The 19667-nt window shown below is 44.2% G+C and overlaps 1 protein-coding gene across 1 annotated transcript in view; it reads right to left on the reverse strand.

The window, feature by feature from the left end:
• Positions 1-4407: 4407 nt before the first annotated feature.
• The window catches only part of dusp6 (dual specificity phosphatase 6), a 20030-nt gene continuing 4770 nt past the window's right edge, over positions 4408-19667 (reverse strand). Inside the window, exons 2-4 of the mRNA XM_079695550.1 lie at positions 8218-9344; positions 7376-7810; positions 4408-6005 (exon numbers count right to left, since the gene is read on the reverse strand). Of these exons, the coding sequence (XP_079551676.1) occupies positions 5692-6005; positions 7376-7810; positions 8218-8620 (1152 nt within the window). The 5' untranslated portion in view covers positions 8621-9344 and the 3' untranslated portion in view covers positions 4408-5691. The remainder of the gene's footprint in view (positions 6006-7375; positions 7811-8217; positions 9345-19667) is intronic.

The raw sequence follows: 19667 nt of genomic DNA on the forward strand, positions 1-19667 counted from the left end.
CTCTAAATATGATATTAGGCCTCATAGGCGATTGTTGGCGCCCCCCAGGCTGGGAACCACTGCTCTAAAGCCCCAGATACACCGGCCAGTCACCTGAGAAGTCGCCGACGCCGACACCGACTGTTGCGTCGCCGGACTCTCCTGCGTATTTGCCGACTTCGCGCACTGGAACACACCGCAAATCCGAGCCGAGCACGTATGAACTGCGTATGCGTGAGTGGCAATAACTCTCCTTACCAGCAGGCGGCAGTAGTGTGTATTCATCATTCAAAAGAGGCAACAACCGGAACAACCGGAAGACAGAGAAGAAGAACAGACTCCGTGATATAAACAAACAACAAATAGCGTTTTTCTTTCCATTTTCACTCTCATCCATTGAAAACATGAACGAACAGGAGCAGGACGAACGGGAGGTACTGGAGTTTGCAGCCCTTGGACTCACACTTGTGTTAAATCATTTGTTTACCTCCCTCACTTCCGTTAACGCTTCTCATGCAATGATTCGCTAGCTGAACAGCCAATCAGTGTTATCCCTTTGTCCGACTTCCGGTGGTGTTCCTGATGCCGATTCAAAGAAAAGGGGTCAGGTCGGCAGAAAAGACCCGACGGTGCGGCGCACACCACTCCGAATAGGGCGTGCCCACGCTCATGTTCGGCCCGACTCCCATTTACTGCCAAGCTGAGTGTGGCTGTTGATGGCCGTCAGGCCGACGATGAGCGTCGACACGCTCTACTCAGACGGTCGTGTCTTTTCAGCCGTGCCGACACCTTTTCGGCCGAAAAACCCAATCGGTGGGCAGTTGGCCAAAGGCAGTCTGCAAATAAATCACTCTGATTGGCTGTTCAGCTAGTGAATCAGTGCATGAGAAGCAAAAACGGAAGTGAGGGACCCAAACAAACGATTAAGAAGGCAAAACTGAGATTTCATTTAACTCCAGCTCTCGACACAGGTTCGGGAAAGTTCGTACGTGCTTCTTGGCCGTCGGCTGAAGTCTTTGCGGTGTGTTCCAGTGCGACACATGGCCCGGACACACAAGCTGACACCAAAGAAGAGCCAAAAACCAAGGACGTTAAGGGTTCATGTTTTCTTTAGCCATCTTTGACTGCAGAACTTTAATAGTGTTAGACGGCTTCATTCATGACATTAGGCTCACTTCACAGATGGCAGTCTAAAAGTTTGGGTTAGGGTTAGTTTTGCCTATAGTCTTCATTGCAGTGTGAATCTCCATTTGTATGGAAGCTTCCACATTCATTCAAATAAAATGCAAAATTCCACGGATGTCAGCCCTAAATAGTTATTACTCTCCTCACCTGTAGCAACCCAATGCAGAACAATTTTTTTAAGGCTAATACTTGTCTTAACGCCTGCTTATCTCCTCACTGCTAAACGTCAAACCCCCTGCTATCAGTCCTCTGAGCACATGTCCACATGCCGGCCCCCTGACAGCCCTCACTATGACCCGACATGTTTCCAGATCCCTGTATGGCGCTCTGTGAAGGTGCTGATGGGGTCTGCCAAGCCCATCTACATGCCTGTCTAAAATTAGCGCCGGTAGTTTCCTGTGCCCTTTAATCCTAGGCTTTAAAACCACTAAAGGCCAAGCTGCAGACAGGAAGAACAGCCATGAGAGCCCCATGCCATGCATACCTCCCCCCCCCCCCCCCACCCCCGATCTGTCAATCCCCGTCCTGCCATGACATCACAGCGGACCATAATAAGAACAAGAGCTTCCTAAAGTTAGCTTAAGTTGTTTTTGGGCTTGATGAACAGAGGTGGGAAGTAGTGGAGTACAAATACTTTGTTACTGTACTTAAGTACATTTTTCTGGAATCCGTACTTTACTCCACTACTTATTTTTCTGACAACTTTTTACTTCCTACTTCTTACATTTTCCAAACAGGCTGGTTCCTTTAGTTTGAATGTGTGTTTGGTGGCGTGATCATTATTATTTAGAGTCATTGCGTGCCTATTGATTTGAACACAATCCGTGTATCCATCATTTCCTGGTCTTCTCTAAAGAAGAGGGACCAATGAAAACGTTGTCATGTTGCCGTTGTTCAGCATGGAAACATTCATTAGCTAAAAATGACATTATTGTTCTATTAATATAAAGGGAGGTCAGGTACTCTTTAAAACAGCTGCTAGTTATGGGTACTTTTTACTGAAGTAGATTTCAAAGCCTCTTTACTTTTACTTGAGTAAAGAAGTTTAGTCAGTACTTCTACTTTTACCAGAGTATTTTTAAACATCAGTATCTGTGCTTCTACTTGCATGTGTGTACTTTTGCCCTCTCTGCTGATGGACGACATCCGAATGGAGACCTGCCCTTCACCTGCAGGGTCACAGGTTTGACCTCCAGCAGCCGCCTCTCACTCCATATCTGTCACAGTGTCCTTGAGCAAGACATTGAATTGCTACCTGTCCAAAAGGGCACCACTGCCAGTTGGCCATGGAAAAAAATGCTAAATATTCTGTCTCCTTTCCTGTATTTCTTCACTTGGTTATGCAAATTGTTGTAGGTTAAACGGCAAGTTACGAGATTCATACAAAATGTTAGTGACCGTTTTTGTATTACTGTGTGTACTCTGCTGTTACAGTTGGGTTCTAGGAGTCATATTATTATGAAATGATTACCCAGGAAATGGAAAATATCCCCTAAACTGGAAAGTGGGCAAAGGGGAGTGCGCTGGCACCTACTGGGTGTAGGAGTCTCTTTATAAATCAGTAACGTCAGGACATGAGTGTGCAGGTTCAGGCCTTTGTTACACGGCCAATGATTCACTGGCTTTGTTCAGGATTGTATTTCCAGTTCAAACCTAAACAAAGATACTTATTTTGTCCTGTCATTTCTTTATCCATCACCTGTTTTTAATAAATAATGTGATTGATTTATTGTGATTTGAGTTTTAGCAGTTCGTGTCAACAACCTTAGTTTACCTACTGTATTGAATATTATTTTATCTCCAAAAATGTATATATCGTTATATATTTTCTCTATTTTGAGAAGCATGATGTACTTGATTGATGTTCGTGAAGTATTGTTGGCCAAGTAGTTTGATCAGACCCTTACATTTTCATAATAACATGAACATTATAAACATATTATAAATATTATTTTAATTTCAGCTTATTTTGGGCTGTGTTAAATATTATCACAAAGGTTATTTGTATGTATGTTTTTGTGTATACATGCCAGTATTTATATACCAGTATACCTATTTACATTTGTATTCTTTGTTTCTTATGATTATTTTTTCTATTTTATACGTGTTTTGTACTTATTCTGTCCTATAAAGTAATAAGTTATTATTTGGGGAATAATAAATATTTTTTAAAAAGACCCTTAACCGTCACTACATCATCACTGTTGACGAGTAAAACACTTCTGGAAGCCAACCATATAAGGAGTTTTCTGTTTCCGTTCCCTCACATACATGAGTAGGTACACATATGTTGCACGCATTAAAGCAGACAAAAAGAGCTGCATGGGGTTCATTTTTCAAAAAAGTCCCCTATCATAAACACTCACCGTCCATTTATCTATTAACTTTGATTTATGCCTATCAATGCTTTGCTTCTCCCTTAGCCCAGACCCCAGAGAATGCGCGCACACACACACACACACACACACACACACACACACACACACACACACACACACACACACACACACACACACACACACACACACACACACACACACACACACACACACACACACACACACACACACACACACACACACACACACACACACACACACACACACACGTGTAAATCAGTGTGTGTCAGTGCTGAGCTGTGGATCCAGTTGAGGCTTGCGTGAGATCAGCGCTCCTGGTCCCTCTCCTGCAGTGAGGATCATCTTCTCCTGAGCCTCCGGGTCATGCCACTGCTCTTGCTATCAAATAACATCATATCTAGGTGCTCTCAGCTGCCTTTGATGCATGAATGCAGAGGCCCGGCCTTCCGGAAGTGCCCGAGGGAATGTTTTCTGTGAACCCGGCGCCCTCGCAGCACCTGGAAAAACCAGTCTGGTTGTTTACTGCGGGACTGGAATGACTTTGTAGCTGTTGGGCGGGCCTTTTGCAGTTAGTGAATGATTGTCGCAGAGAACAGAGTGTGCATGGGGCTTTGTTGCACACGCTTCGTGTGACAGGATATGCTAATTGTGAACTGGAAATTGAAGTGAGAGATGTGTCGAGTGCTGAAGTTAATAAATAGCGAGAGCTTGGTGAACAGCTTCGTGATTCATGGCGACTGTTTTTCGCTGTCGTGACTCGGCCTGCTGGTTAACACCCAGCCGTGCAGCGGGTGAAGAGACACTTACATAAACGTGTCACTGTGGAAACACACCAAACACCAGCGAGTGTATCAATGGACAAACAGGCATAGAAAGCGTAAAGTGTAGACAAAATAGCAATTTATTAATAACTTATATGTTCTTTACATTCGTAGGAGAGGAAAGCGGAGGGGGTTGGCAGAGGGGAGCAAGATGGCTTCCTCTGAGAAATTGCCTTCTCTGTAAGCTCTCCAAAGCTCTGGATTCTTTTTCTTTTCATCTTGACAAACACAAACTGCATTTGGCAGAGTTTTCCCTGAAGAGGCGAGGTGAGCAAAGCCTCCTAACTTTGTCCACATGTCAGAGACTTTTACCCCTCGTGCACAGAGCAGGATTACTCACATTAACCTTCAGAGATGGAGGATATTCTGACTCCAACATTTGGATAGTATCTATGGATTGCTCCGGGTTTGGTTGACATTTTGTGTAGACTTATAAAATCTCTAGGATATCTCTGAAGGTTAAAGCAAAGGAAAGACTTTCTGGGCACAAAAGTAAGGCAAACAACCAAGGTGACTTTGATTTGGGAGAGGGAGGGTGCAAAAACAAGGCCTTGACGGCTGAATTCACACGTAAAGCGATTATCAAATATATTACACATGTACACAGTTTTGCAGAATTCATGGAAAGCCGACTTGATTTTTGGCATAATCAACTTAAACATACTGATCAATATGCAGTTTGTTTGCTTACATAAAAGTAGAATATGAAACATAGGAGGATCTTAAGTACCCACTTGTTGCAAAGGGTATATACTAAAGCAAGGCTTGTACTGTATTGTCATTTATATTAAGATATATACACAATGTATAAATGTTTGAAAAGACTCCACAAATGCAAAATTGAGTCCGGTATATATTGTGCCATCTAAAGCTGGGGTCTTTCGCCCCACACAGGCAAGTCTTCACAGAAGACAAAGGAGACACACTGACGTCTCGGGGAACCCAGTGCTGGACCCCGAAACAAACATAAAAAAGAGTTTTTTAGATGTGTCCAGTTTGAACCATCATGTCTCTTTGGCACACCAGCCCAGGAGCTTTGAAGCAAATCACTTTTCTGCAGAGAAAATGAGAAAGTCCAACAGTGATAAAAGATTGAAGAAAGTTCCTGCACTCTTTAAGTGAATCTCTCCACTGTCTCTAAGTGTCTCTCCTCATTTAGTCAACAGCAGCGGCGCCTTGGCCAGAACGCTTTGGCCCTCCAGTAAGCACGCCTCAAACACGCCGGATCAAGAAGGTCAAGAGCCCAGTGCCATGGCAGACGGCGGAAAAAAGAGAAACTTTTTGCAGCTTTTTCAACAGGAGGCTGACAAAACCTCCAGCAGGAAGAAGGGAGTTGGCCTCAGACCTCACGTGGACTCCAGGGGGTCCAGCTGGAAGACGTTGTGGTTTGTCGGGGTGGTGAAGTAAAGCTGCTGTGTCGGCGGCGCAATGCGGTTATCACACGGGCTCTTCAGGCCCAACGTGCGCTCGAAGTCCAGGAGCTGGCCCATGAAGTTAAAGTTGGGGGAGATGTTGGACTTCTTCATCTTGACGATGTCGTAGGCGTCGTTCATGGACAGGTTGAGCTTCTGCATCAGGTAGGCAACCGTTACCGTGACGGAGCGGCTGATGCCGGCCAGGCAGTGGACCAGGACGCCACATTTCTGACCTCGAGCTTCATCTATTAGAGGAAAGAAAAGAAGGGAAAGGTTAGAAACTTGATCAAGAACTAAGACAACGGGACAGCAACAAGCACATTTTTGAAAAGTCAATAAAATGTCAGAAAAGTCCATCTTTATTTTCCTAGTTTTGCCTGTTTAAGTGGCGCTTCACTGATATTTTAACCACAGAGCACACAATGCAGCTCCTTCCTACACACACAGAACACAACCTTTGATAAACATCTGTGACATTTAAGTCAAGCTGTGTTGCAATCTGAAACTGGTCCTCGGAGGGAGAGCAGCGGAAGTTATTATCCCGGCTATCTCCCAAGCATGTCGGTCAACAAACAGGGTCTGCGGCAGTAGCTCACATAAACAGAGCCGACATTCTTTAGTCTTTGGCCTAGAGTAGCTCGTTGGGAAATTGACTATTACGGTCTATTAAACCATTCTTCCGCTCGACAGGGTTACTCCGACAATGGTGCCATTTGGGCGTGTAAACGTAGGAGTCATGAGGGCACCCTGTCAAGGCGAACAGGATGTCAACAGCGCCTGTAAATGGCTCCTTTTGTAATGTGGAGGGGAGAAAGGAGGGAGAGGGGGGGCAATGCCATGTCCTAGATTACTTTCAATGCCACTTCCTTCCTGCTGCGCTCAAATTACCGCCCTCCCCTTGTTCACTCTGCCCATTCTCCTGTTTCAACGTTGCCCTTTGTGCTGCAATTACACAAGCCCCAGAACAAGAGATAGGCCAGGATGTCTTCCATTGAAGTCAAATCATTTGTACACAGTGCATTTCAGCCTGTGCACCATTAGAGGCAGCCTTGTGTTCCTCTGCCTCCTCACAATGGCCTTAATCTGCAGCTCTGCGTGTCCCCGCTTGATGGACTGATAGGATCACAGCCAGGGACACCTCATCTAATCTCAACAGCACAATAAGAACCTGAGAACTTCCTGGCAGAGATAACACATATCCCGTTAATAAGATTATGTCCGTGACTATCTCCATCTGCCCTTTAAGTTTGACAGCGTGCATTGAAAACAAATCGCATCTGGTCCTCAAGTGGGGACTTAAGTAAATAGTGGTTAAATGATTAAGTGAATAATCACATGACAAGTTGGATCCTTCGGAAAACATGTGCTGCTTTTTGGGGTCATTGTTAACTCATTCATTTGACTTTCTGAGACAAAACACGAAGTTTGAAGTGCCACCTTGGACATGTTTGAATCTTTTCTGACATTTTATGAATTTAAACAGTTAAATCAACAACAAAAAGAAACATGATTTGCCCCCCTAAGCACGTAAACAACCCAGAGGCCTTGGGTTAAGGTGAACTGTTTGCAGCAACAGCAGCTGCAGTGTGTTTCTAAGCTCTGCAGGATTACTCACCAATGAAGCTGATGGCCTCCGGGAAGAACTGGGAGAGATTCTGGCTCCAGTGATCCGAGATGGGGATCTGCTTGTACTTAAACTCCCCTGCGTTCTCGAAGAGGTTGGGCAGGTTGGGGGTCACGTTCAGGATGTACTTGATGCCGTACTCCTCCAGCACGTCCAGGTTGGTGGAGTCCTTGGCGCAGCCCAGGTACAGGTGCGGCAGGATCTCCACCGGGAAGCAGGGCTGCGGGTTGGACAGCGGGCTGCCGTCGGAGTCCGTGGCGCTGCTGGGGTCCCGGTCGATGTCAGACTCAATGTCCGAGGAGTCGGAGCTGATCCGCAGCCCGCCGAGGCCCAGCACCTGCGCGGTGGGGGAGCTGGTGTTGCAGGACCCGTCCAGGTTAGTCTCGCACAGAGTGGGATACTCGGCCTGGAATTTACTGAAACCACCTGAAAAGAAAGATAAATGCATTTAAAAACAAGGGCATGAAGTGTGCATTTCTGTTGGATTGCAAAACAGGATTTATCGACCAATTTAGCTGCATATCATTTCTACTTCTGTCAATATGTTTGCATGCATGCATTGTTGGCTCTTTACTTGCTGTAACAATATACATTTCCCCTCTGTGTGACGAATACATGTATTCTGATTCGTATTCGTTAAAATGCAACAAAAAAATACCTGCAAACCGTTTGCTTTGATCACTGATTTGCACATTAATTTTGTTTAGCTATTTCTAAGCTGTAAGGAAGTCACGGTGCCACTCAAATCTCCACATGCTTCCGCCTCTGCGCATTTCTCCCCGGCTGTGAATGAGCAGCTGCGCGGCTCTAAAGTGTGAATGAACCGCACTCACCCTCCAGATAATAGGCCTTGTAGCCTTCGTCCTTCATCCTCCTCAGCAGTAAACCGAGCACGGATCCCCCGTCCACGTTCTCGTTCCACTCCCGGCTGTACTCGTCGTACAGCACGATGGTGTCCGTCTTGCACCGACGCACGAACTTCTCCCGGTCCTCCCCGTTGGAGAGCAGCGACCTCACGGGCAGGTTTCCCTTCTTCAGCCTGCGGAGCATCAGGCTCGGTATGGCCACGTTAATGGAGGTGTCTACATGCGAGGACTCGTAGAGCTCCTGGGCCCGGCAGTCCATCACCAGCAGGCCGTCCCTGCGCGTCTCCAGCTGCTCCCGGAGCCACCCCACCGTCTTGCTGATAGCCATTACCGACTCGATCTGGATGACGGGCTTGAGCCTGTCAAGCATTTATAAGCAGGAGTGGAAAGAACGATGTGGAGAAGCGAGGAGGGTTTGGAGAGTAGAGTGTCCTGTCTGCTGCGTAAAGAAGCAACACAGTAACACTGACTGGGATTTATGTTTTCAGTCCTCTGCTTGCAAGGCCCCTCAGGAATACAAAAATGTGCTAAAATGCAAAAGAGCACCAACACGATCTGGATCCAAATGTCCTGTAAACGGATCTCTAAAAGTCTCCTTCACAGATTTTCTGGGTTGCGTTCACTGGCGGTCATTCATGCATCTGCTCGGAGAAAGCCCGTGTTATTTATCAATGAGTCACCCGGGCAATGCGTCTCGGAGGCTTCCTTATATAACTCCACGGCTCCAAGCACTTATCCAACACTGTGTTCCTTCTTGTGTCTCCACAGTATAAACACACGGTAGCTGCTAGTGTCTCTGGGAGTAAACCACGCGGGGTTGTGTGCGTCTCTTCGCGGCTGTGGATCTCCCTTCTGTGCGCTCTGGTGCAGCTCTGCAGTCTCTGTGTGAGCTCTGCTGAATGGCTTCAAACTGGAGGCGTTTCATTGGATACATTATCCCAGGCAGCCAATCAGAGGAGCCTCAGCGGCGGTCTCCTTGGAAACGGGGGCCGGATGGAGCGGCCCCGTGTTGATGAATTGTTAATGAGTTTGTCATTCACAAAACGGAGAGGAATTTCCGCTCCGGATCAAGTGAGTGCAAACAAACAGAAGAACTGCAGGGAGAAGGAAGGAAGGGAGGGGGGAGAGGGGGGTTTACTCAGAAACAGAGGGAGGGGGGGATCACATAAGAGTGCAAGGTATCGGGTATAAGCCTATAATAATGTACTCTACATTACTCAGTAAGCTCAAGAGAGATTTTGTTACACTTAACACAATGTAATGCATTCGATCTGGAGCAGAGAGTAAATATCTGATAGAAATCTAAAACCGGTTTTGGAGGTGAACTATTACATAAGAGTGTGAGGTATTGTGCAATATTATTACAAGCCAATTACAAGTCAAGTTGAGATATGTTGTTACACTTAGCACAGTGTAATGCATTAAGCTGACACAAGAGTAAATAAGAGAGCGACCCGACCACGGATAAGCGGAAGAAGGTGGATGGATGGAAGAGTAAATATCGGATTTAGTATATATTTTTAAACCTGTTTTTGAGTTAAAATATCACATAAAAGTGCAAGATATTATAAGTGTATAATAATGTACTTTATTCAAATAGTCTGAAAAGTAGGAAAGTTAAAGTTGATATTGTTTACATTTGGCAATGCAATGCATTTAAGCTGACATGAGAGTACATATCTGACCTCTAGACATTTAAAACCTGTTTTGGGGGTAAACTATCACATATGAGTGTGAGGTGTTGGGCAACAATAATACAAGCCTGTACTAATTAGCTTTCTATTTTTCAGTGAGTCTAAACTTTCAAGTAGTCCAAGTTGAGAGCCTTTGTATCACTAAACAGCTCCCAGTGCAATGTATTCAGACTTATTATGAGAGTACATTTGATCTATATTGGATATTTCTAACCTGTGTTTGAGGTGCCTTATAAGCAGGTACAGAAAAAACTATACTTTATTTTTGTTGCTCAATAATCAAAATGTTATGTAACTTGGATTTGTCACATATGACAATAAAAACAAGTATCTGACGAAACAGTTTTCTGACTTATTCCTTATTGAAAAAGACAATGCATGAAAAAAACCTTCACATTCTCTCTGTTCTCCTGAAAGGTCAGAGGTGAGCCAAAAAACAACTAGTGCCTTCCTCAGAGACAACCGACTTGTTGTTTTGAGATACTGCATTTGTATATTTCAGAACCCAATCTGTGTTATACGCTAGCATGCTTATTGACATCATAAGAACTATAGAAAAAAGCCAACTGAGGCCAATTATGAAATAATAAATAAGAATAAGTCCGAAATCACTTAAAGCTATATGAATATTATGTAAACGCCTAAAATAAAGGTATCTATAGAGTCTCAAGACACTAGTCAGATGTTTTCTGCCCCTCTATCCACTGCAGACTTTCCTGTGCAGCTTTTTCATGTAGAGTGAAATAAACTCAGTTTAATAACACTGCTCTGTGGGCACTGCAGCTATTTGTGTCCCTGCAGCCTTCAGTGGACTGGAGAGGTTCACATGTGTGGGAGGGGGTGCAACCACAACAACTGTCTCTCTCTCTCAGCCTCAGCAGACCAAGAGCACTGTGAAGGCCCTGTGTACAACATACACCTGTTTACAGTCCATATGTATTATTACAACAAACAGTATTTGATTCTATTGTTCAGTATGTTATGGAACATCATGCCATTGGAATGTAGTTCACTTGCTACTCATTCCTGGTTTTTACTCGTCCTCTTTAGTGTATTATTATTAATGTATATATTATTATTATCATCGTTTTACCTTTATGGAGGAACCCAGGACTTTCTTTGTGCAATTTTATTACATTACATTACATTTCACTTGTTAGACGCTTTTATCCAAAGCGACTTACATACTCAATACTGTGGGCAATCCCCACAGGAACAATTTGGGGTGAAGTGTCTCAGGGACACACCGACATGCTGACTGCAGTGGGGTTTGAACCTGTGGCCCCCTGATGCTAACACAAACGCACTAAGCCTCTGCGCCACAGCCTCCTATTAAATACTTTCAGTGTATGTGTTGGAAATATAACTATTACATATCAGGCTTCTCCATCAGTGCATTATTCAAAAACTATAAGAAAAAAAATAGAGAAATAAAAACATAAATTTGTAGCAAATAAAACGCAGGAATAAGTATTAGTATAACTAAATTGTGCACATGAGGCTTTAAATCTCTGAATCTGTAACACTGGCGTAAATATCAACCTTATATTTTACATTTGAATGTTATTAAGCTGTCACTAAGTATGTGGATAATGTTAATGCAATAAAATGTCGTATTTCTATGGTTATTTTTCATAAGGACACGTATTAACAGTCAGCTCCAGTGTTTCTGCGCACAGTTAAGAAGGACTTCTGCTATCTCCGACGTCCTTTCACACCTCTCTTTACAGTACAGTCCACTGATGGCCTCCCATCGGCCCGTTAATGACCTTCACACCTTAACAAAAGGAGCATTTCCACCGAGGTGAGTTTGTATCACCTTCTGCGCCTGGCAGCAGACTGTAAACGCAAACAAACCGTTTTAATTGATGACCCGTTGATTTAATATCACTTGTCCTGACTCAGGAGACAATGAAACAGCCTCATCAGACCAGAGTAGATGAGACAGATGTGATCCACAGAGGAAGTGGGAGATCTGGGATGCATCAGAGGTGTTGAATGATTTCATGTAATGAACTAACTTGTGGCTGCTAATTGTTAATCCTGTTTGTTTTGCTATAGCACCTATTCTCCTGCCTGGCTAAAAGGGGCGTGATTGTATTTGTATTTATCCCTGAAATATGTAAGAAAACGGCACAGTAATTAAGCCTTAGTGAATAAAGGTGGTAATTAAATACAGTATGTAATAAATGTTGGAGAAGTAACGGCACCTCTCAGGTAGGCTAAATGAAGTGGGAAAAGCACAATAAATTACCCAAAAACCTTTACTTTTTTATCTGCACTGCTGATGTCGCATATAAAGGCAACATCTTAAAAAAACATATCCATTCTCATGTCAAAACATCCATTAAGTTTTCATCACACATTTATTTGAGTCTAGAAAATATTAACAGAGCAAAAGGCTATAAAATGTTCTGCTAGAAATGTTGTGATTCTTTCTGATTGAACTGCAGGCAGCATGCCGCCTCGAAATGAAACGAATAATGAAACAGAAAACAGGGCAATTGTTAAACAGCAGTTAACACACACTAACTAACTTACCAGCTTACTACCCCATATGAATACCATCACTCCTTTCTATTGCTGTCAAACACACACACACACACACACACACACACACACACACACACACACACACACACACACACACACACACACACACACACACACACACACACACACACACACACACACACACACACACACACACACACACACACACGCACACACACACACACACACACACACACACACACACACACACACAAAGGCAGACGACTCCTTCTCACCCGGCAGCCCGTCTCTTCACTACCTGCATGTGTGTGTGTGTGTGTGTGTGTGTGTGTGTGTGTGTGTGTGTGTGTGTGTGTGTGTGTGTGTGTGTGTGTGTGTGTGTGTGTCTCCGTGGTGTGTTAGCATATGAAGTGTGGACGGCCCCGGCGTTAACATTGGCCCTTTGGCCCCTGCAGCAGCCCCCCCCCCCCCCTCTCTGAAAGGAGCCAAGCTGTTTCTATTCACCTTCAAATGAATTCTACCCCCCCCCCTCATCCTCTTCCCTGCTGCTCTCCATTATTCTGCCTCTGTCTCCCCCTCTCTCCCCTTCCTCTCTCACCCTTTCTGTTTCATTTCCCCCTCTCTGTCTTTGTCCCTGTCATGAAGTCTGCGACCTATCTCTGAATCTGTGAGGAAAGTGTATTTCTTTATATAACACATTTTAAAAACCAGGCTATCAAAGTGAACTAAATATATATCACAAAGACAAATGTTAGTCCTCGTCTTTTGGTTGTAAACAACACACATGAGTGCCACAGACAACCTCTTAGTAAGAAATGGTTAAGAAATTATGTAAGGAAAAGACAAGTCTCCTATGTCAAGTATTCAGGTGATATACAACTCCTAATGAGCCATCAAATACAGAGTTGGGGGGGTAATTAAACATCTAATTGGGATGATTTGATTTTTATGGTCTGGAGACTTCGTTCAAAAAGCACAAATTGAAAGATAACATCCCTATCTTAGTGAGTATTAAAAGCTCAAATAAAGAGAAAAAGAGGAAGTTTAAAATCAACCAGAGGCCTGTATGACGAAGCCGGATTTTTGCTTAGCGAGCTAACTTCAGGGAAAACTCTGGGTTTCTGGTCCTACGACGCTGGTTCTCTTCTTAGCGGGCTAGATCTTCACTGCCCCGTCTGACACGAGTGGATCTGACTTTAATTACATTTGTCTCGAGTGTTTCGTCAACTTAATGTGTTGCTTAAAATAATACTTCGGCATACAGTATGTGACAGTGTGAGAGTGTTGCACCGTACGGCCAGATACGGCTCAGCTGACTCAGATAAGGATGATACATTATGACGTGATATGCCGCGGACTGTACTTAATGTTACTCTGATCCGGTTACTTATGTTGTGGCAGATATTTAAGTAAGCTTTCTTAACGCTAATGTTATAATAGTCAGATAGCTCTGAAGATGGGAGGTGATATTCTATTAATGTTCACGTTCACACAGTCGGTGATTTTTGCCGGCCGTCTTTCCTGCAACGGCAGCTTTTCTGTATTTCCTTTCCCCTGTAATATGACTTGATCGCTTGGTCAGCAGGCGGTGCTTTCACTGAGTTGAGCTCTTAGCCTGCAACCTAACCCGCTCTGGACCAGACTAGCCGTTCAGCGTAAGTTACCATGGAGATCTAGCCCGCTAAGAAGAGAACCAACGTCATAGGACCGGAAACCCAGAGCTAAGGCCTTATGTGTGGACAGAAAAACAACAACATTGTTTACATGTTAAAACTCATCCTTCAACACAAACCGGCAACTACTGACTGGATCAAATATAAAACAAGGTTCAATACATTTGAAGTAAAACAATAGTGAGTCAGTTCTTTGACGGCATAGAGACCAACTCAATGACTGAAGAAGAAGAATTACTGGGTCAGCCAAGTTTGAGAAAGGGTGACAGATTCATAATTTGGTTGAAAATACAAAACTACATTCATCACAACATAATGTCGCTGTTGTGAGAGATGGCAGATGTTGTAACCCAACACCATGTGATAGCATTCTTAATAGTTTGTTGATTTCTCCGGTCGGAGCCTCCATCATCTATTGACTTGTTTGTTCCTAAGTTCTGTGAATTGTACGAGTGGAAAACCCCTAACTTTCTTTCTTCGTTTCTCTCAACTCATTTACTTCAGACATCATGGATTTAAGCTCCAGTTCATCTTGTTGCTGGTCTTCATAATGTGTTTCCCTCCCTCAAAATCTAAGATGTCTGACGGCTGATTTGTGACGGCGCCTCAGAGGAAAGTGTGTGTCCTGGCATGCTTCAGTTTCACCGTCTCTCCCTTCTCTTTCCACCTATTTACATTTCAATCGCTCCACATTTCCATAATGACAGACTCAATGATTGACTTCATGATTGAAGATGAATGAGTGGAATGAACTTTAATTACCAGGTGACCAAAAGCAGGGAGGTTAAGGGTCACGGACACTTCTCCCTTACATCTGGTTAATACCTACTGGGTGATAGACTGCAGTCTGCCGCTGTGGCTTTATTCTGCCATGAACAATGAAGTTCAATTCTTATGTCCTCTCTCTAAACATCAGTTAAATACCATTTCGGAGGTTTCCCAATAGAGTTTGGATTGAGTCCAAACTCAAATCAGATGATCCTAAAGCAAGGTCGGACCTGTTTCGTATTCGATCTTTTACCAAACTAACCCTCCACCCTTTGCCGCACCCTCATTTCTCATTCAGCAGCTAATCTTGTCCTCCTCCTTGTTTCTTTGTCACCGGCTGCTCGTCTCAGACGGGGAAATCCTTTGTCCTCAAACAAAGACTCCCCACATGCACTAATCAGGTCTGGAGCTGGACCTGTCTGCGTGTGTGTGTGTGTGTGTGTGTGTGTGTGTGTGTGTGTGTGTGTGTGTGTGTGTGTGTGTGTGTGTGTGTGTGTGTGTGTGTGTGTGTGTGTGTGTGTGTGTGTGTGTGTGTGTGTGTGTGTGTGTGTGTGTGTGTGTGTGTGTGTGTGTGTGTGTGTGTGTGTGTGTGTGTGTGTGTGTGTGTGTGTGTGTGTGTGGTGTTCACATGACACATACTCAGGAAGTGAGTATGGCTTATCGTGGAATTTATTGTGTGAGAAGGACAGAAAGTCAGACGCTGGCCCACAATGAGACAGTGTCTGTGGACCAAACTGCGTTGCAAAATCTGCAAGCTAGCCCCGTGATGCACAGGAAGCTGCTGTGGGTTTGAGATGGAAAAAGGAACTGGGTATTTCGTATGAGAAGATAGATACCATAGACACGCAAACAAATAAAAACAAACACAAAAAACGTCACTTTGAATATGTTTTTGGGAACTGTAAAAAAAAGTGTTCTGTATGTGGATTATCTGCATGACATATCAACGCAGGCCAAAGTGCATGCTGAAAACCCCTCGGTATGTCCAACAGGTGACAGGTCAGCTAACTCAGCTTTTCTCTGCTAGCTCAAGCTGCCCAGCAAATATCTACGGACTAGCTGTTTATCTGCAAAAGTTTCCTAAACTTCAAAATGTCCAGAAATCGTATCCAGATTTGGAGCCATACCTTCACATTCACATGTCAAATATTATCAACAAATGTTGCCAAATATAGTGGCTTGATACAGCTGTACATGGATGGGTTTTTTAAACAAACAAACATAATAACAACTTCACAAATGTATGGAGTTTTTTTTCAAAGTAACAAAAAAAAGGCATCTGATGAAGATACATGAGAGTATCTGGTGTGAATGGGGTCTAAATGCAGCATCATCTACATCACTGATGCAATATTGAGGTGGTTTAGGAACATTAACAAGGTTCATGCACACTTGACCACATGTACTGTATGAGGTCTTCATAGAAAATGTTTGCTTATTCTATAAATTGTTTAATAAACGTGGGACATATATGATTTAGTTTTTGTGTATCAGCCTCTAATCCAGATACAGCTTGCATGTTAATATTTGGTGTACATGGTGTACACTGGTGTTGCATCTAGATCAGGGGTGTCAAACTCAATTTCATCGCGGGCCAAAGGTTGCACTCAAAGGGCCGGTTGTAACTATAATGTATTATATTACATGATTGCCTCTGAATTGGATTATTATCGGATAGGATAATAACTTAGTAATTAACTACGTCTGAAAGCAGAAGTCCAGGGCAAATAATTGCAAGTCTCTTCAGTGCGCATGTCACAAAACGAGATGCATTGTGGGACATGTAGTTTATGAGCAACCTGTTTCTGTAAAGTGGCTTGTAACCGTATAATAAACATATTATATTCTTTGCAAGCTCTTACAGGCCGCAGAAAATGAATTCGCAGGCCGGATTTGGCCCCCGGGCCTTGAGTTTGACACCCCTGGTCTAGATCATATATTTCAATAAGCAGAGCTGTGTTATGGTTGGTTTGCAATTCGAGTGTGTGAGGGTGAAACCGTACATCAGCTATCAAGAGTGAAACATCTTCAAAAGTTTATATTCAGAGGCGTTCAAGGGCGTGCGATGCAGCGCTGTGCCAAGGTGACAAATACCACGACGTAGTGCGAAGGCAGGACTACGCAGTGTGAAAGCCTGATGTTAAAAAGTCAAAAAGCAGAAAGGCCAAGCAGCGTGACGATCCCTTCGAAGGCTCTCCACTGCAGCACAGTTTGGAGATAAGCTGAGACAAAACAGGAGGAGCTGCTCACAGATAACAACCACATACTTCCTTCTCTTATCACACTGATTCTATCTGTACAGGGCAAGACCAGAGTGAAACACACACTCACACACACTCACACACACACACTCACACACACTCACACACACACACTCACACACTCACACACACACACTCACACACACACACACACACACACTCACACGCACTCACAGGTGAACAGCACGCGATGCCTTTACAACTCATTCAGTGTTTACTGTTCTTTTGCCAACACTGTCCTTCTTTTTACCGTTAGAGTGCACAAGGCTGGGGGTTATAGGGGCTCATCTTCTGAAGGCTGTGTATTAGAGGTGACTTCAAAACGCACTTCTTTGCTCAAGATGTAATTGTTGCATTAGACAAAACAACAACGTTGAATCATGACGTTGTCAGTTGTGATACAGATCAGAGACAATGACAGCAAAGAACCAGAAAGCAGAACGTGTCAAGACGTCAACATGCAGGTGTGTGTCCTGCGTTACTAAAGAAGGAAATATTGTGGTCAAATGTTTGTGCGATTTGGTGTTCAGATGCTGTTTGATGTTTGAAGAGAGACAGGGAACCATAGAATCTAGAAACGAAGCTAGAAGAAGTGTAAAGGCCCGGACACACCGAAAAAAGAAATCGCTCTGATTGGCTGTTCAGCTTAGCGAATCAGTGCATGAGAAGCGAAACGGAAGTGAAGAAGGAACCCACAGACGGCAATTATTTTTCATTTTCCAGTACCGCACTAAACATGTTTTCGATTATAAGTTGTTATGTGAAACGGTCTGTGATGGACGAGAGTGAAAATGGAATGCACGCCAGAGTCCTGCACGGGTCTGATTTTCAAGACCCGCTCCCGCCCCGCTACCCGCGACTTGCAATACCGAACCCGCCCCGCTACCCGCACATATTGCCGATTAGTTCCGATAACCTAGGAATTATTATTATTCATGAATTATTCAAATTAGTTCCGCAACCCGACCCGACCCGTCGGCACAGGATCCGCAACCCGACCTGTCTCAAAAAGCGTGGGATGTTAGTTATTCTCTCCATCTAGGATGACACCAAAAGCCTCCCAGACGTTGGATTTCGCTCTTGAGGAAGTGTTATTGAAAATGCTGTATTCTCCGTAGAGAGCTTCACCTCAGCCATTTTGAATGTGGCGCGCTCAGCAGCAGATAGATGCGCTGCAGAGGTTATGATTATGCGCGGTCCCGCGGGGGAGAGGTCTGAGGATTTAAACATTAAACTAAATTATTATTATTTTAATATACTTATTATGCGACACCCGCGACCCGACCCGCATCATCTTTGTTTTACCCAGAACCGAACCCGGAAAAAGCGTTTGAAAAAATACCACCCGCGAACCACCTTTTTTGCGGGTCACCCGTCGGGTACCCGATGCAGGACTCTGACCCACGCTATTTGTTGTTCGTATATATCACGTAGTCTGTCTTCCGGTTGTTGCCTCTTTTGAATGATGAATACTCACTACCGCCGCCTGCTGGTAAGGAGAGTTATTGCCACTCACGCATGCGCAGTTCGTACGTGCTACTTGGCCGTCGGCTGAAGTCTTTGCGGTGTGTTCCGATGCGACTGTTGGCCGAGACGCAGGAGATGTGAGGTGACACAACAATCGGGTCCGTCGAGACGTGTTCTCTGGAGTCAGTTCGGTGTGTCCGGGCCTTAAAAGGTCAAGTTGCAGGTATTTCTTCTATGTTCCTAAAGAAGTTCCTGGTAAAATTCTAGTTAAATCAAGTTGTAGTTTGGTGTTGTGATGTTTGAAGAGAGGAACCAAAGAATCCGGAAACAGAACTAGACGTGTCAAAGGTCATAATGTAGTTCATATGCATCCTTGAGTTTCCGGAAGAAGTTCCTGGTAAAATTGTGCTGGGACCACAATGTGGAGGGCTTCACAGAGATATAGTTCCTTCAAGACTTTAGGATGCCCACAGTTGTCAAATAATTAATCTCTCGGCGCCTGACAGCAAGAGTCGATATGCAAGATATCGCTGCCAGTGAGCGCCTGACGGATGGGTCCTTAGTTTTAATGGACCCTCCCAACACTGAATGGGTAAGTAATAATCATCTACCAAACACCAACTGTCTGGAGTCAACACGGTGAGTGTATTAAAAACACGATAACACATTGATAAGCACAACTTCAGATGAGAAAGGGTCAATGTTCTCTTCTCAAGAGAGATGGAAAGAGACAAGTAGGACACTTCTGGTATAAGTGACTCGTTTTAAAGCTCTATTCTAGTTGACAGCCTTTCTCATGTATCTACATCAGAGACACAGTGAGACCGCTCTCTGCTGCCGTCTCCTCCACCGTCCTCACACCTTTCACATGTTAATACAAGAACCACCTCCATCACCTGAGGGACTGAGGAGGAGCTCATAGACACCAACACACACACATGCTTACAGACACACACATGCTTACAGACACACACATGCTTACAGACACACACACACACACACACACACACACACACACACACACACACACACACACACAC

Source organism: Notothenia rossii, assembly GCF_949606895.1.
Source record: "Notothenia rossii genome assembly, contig: scaffold_210, whole genome shotgun sequence".
NCBI classification, from domain to species: Eukaryota; Metazoa; Chordata; class Actinopteri; order Perciformes; family Nototheniidae; genus Notothenia; species Notothenia rossii.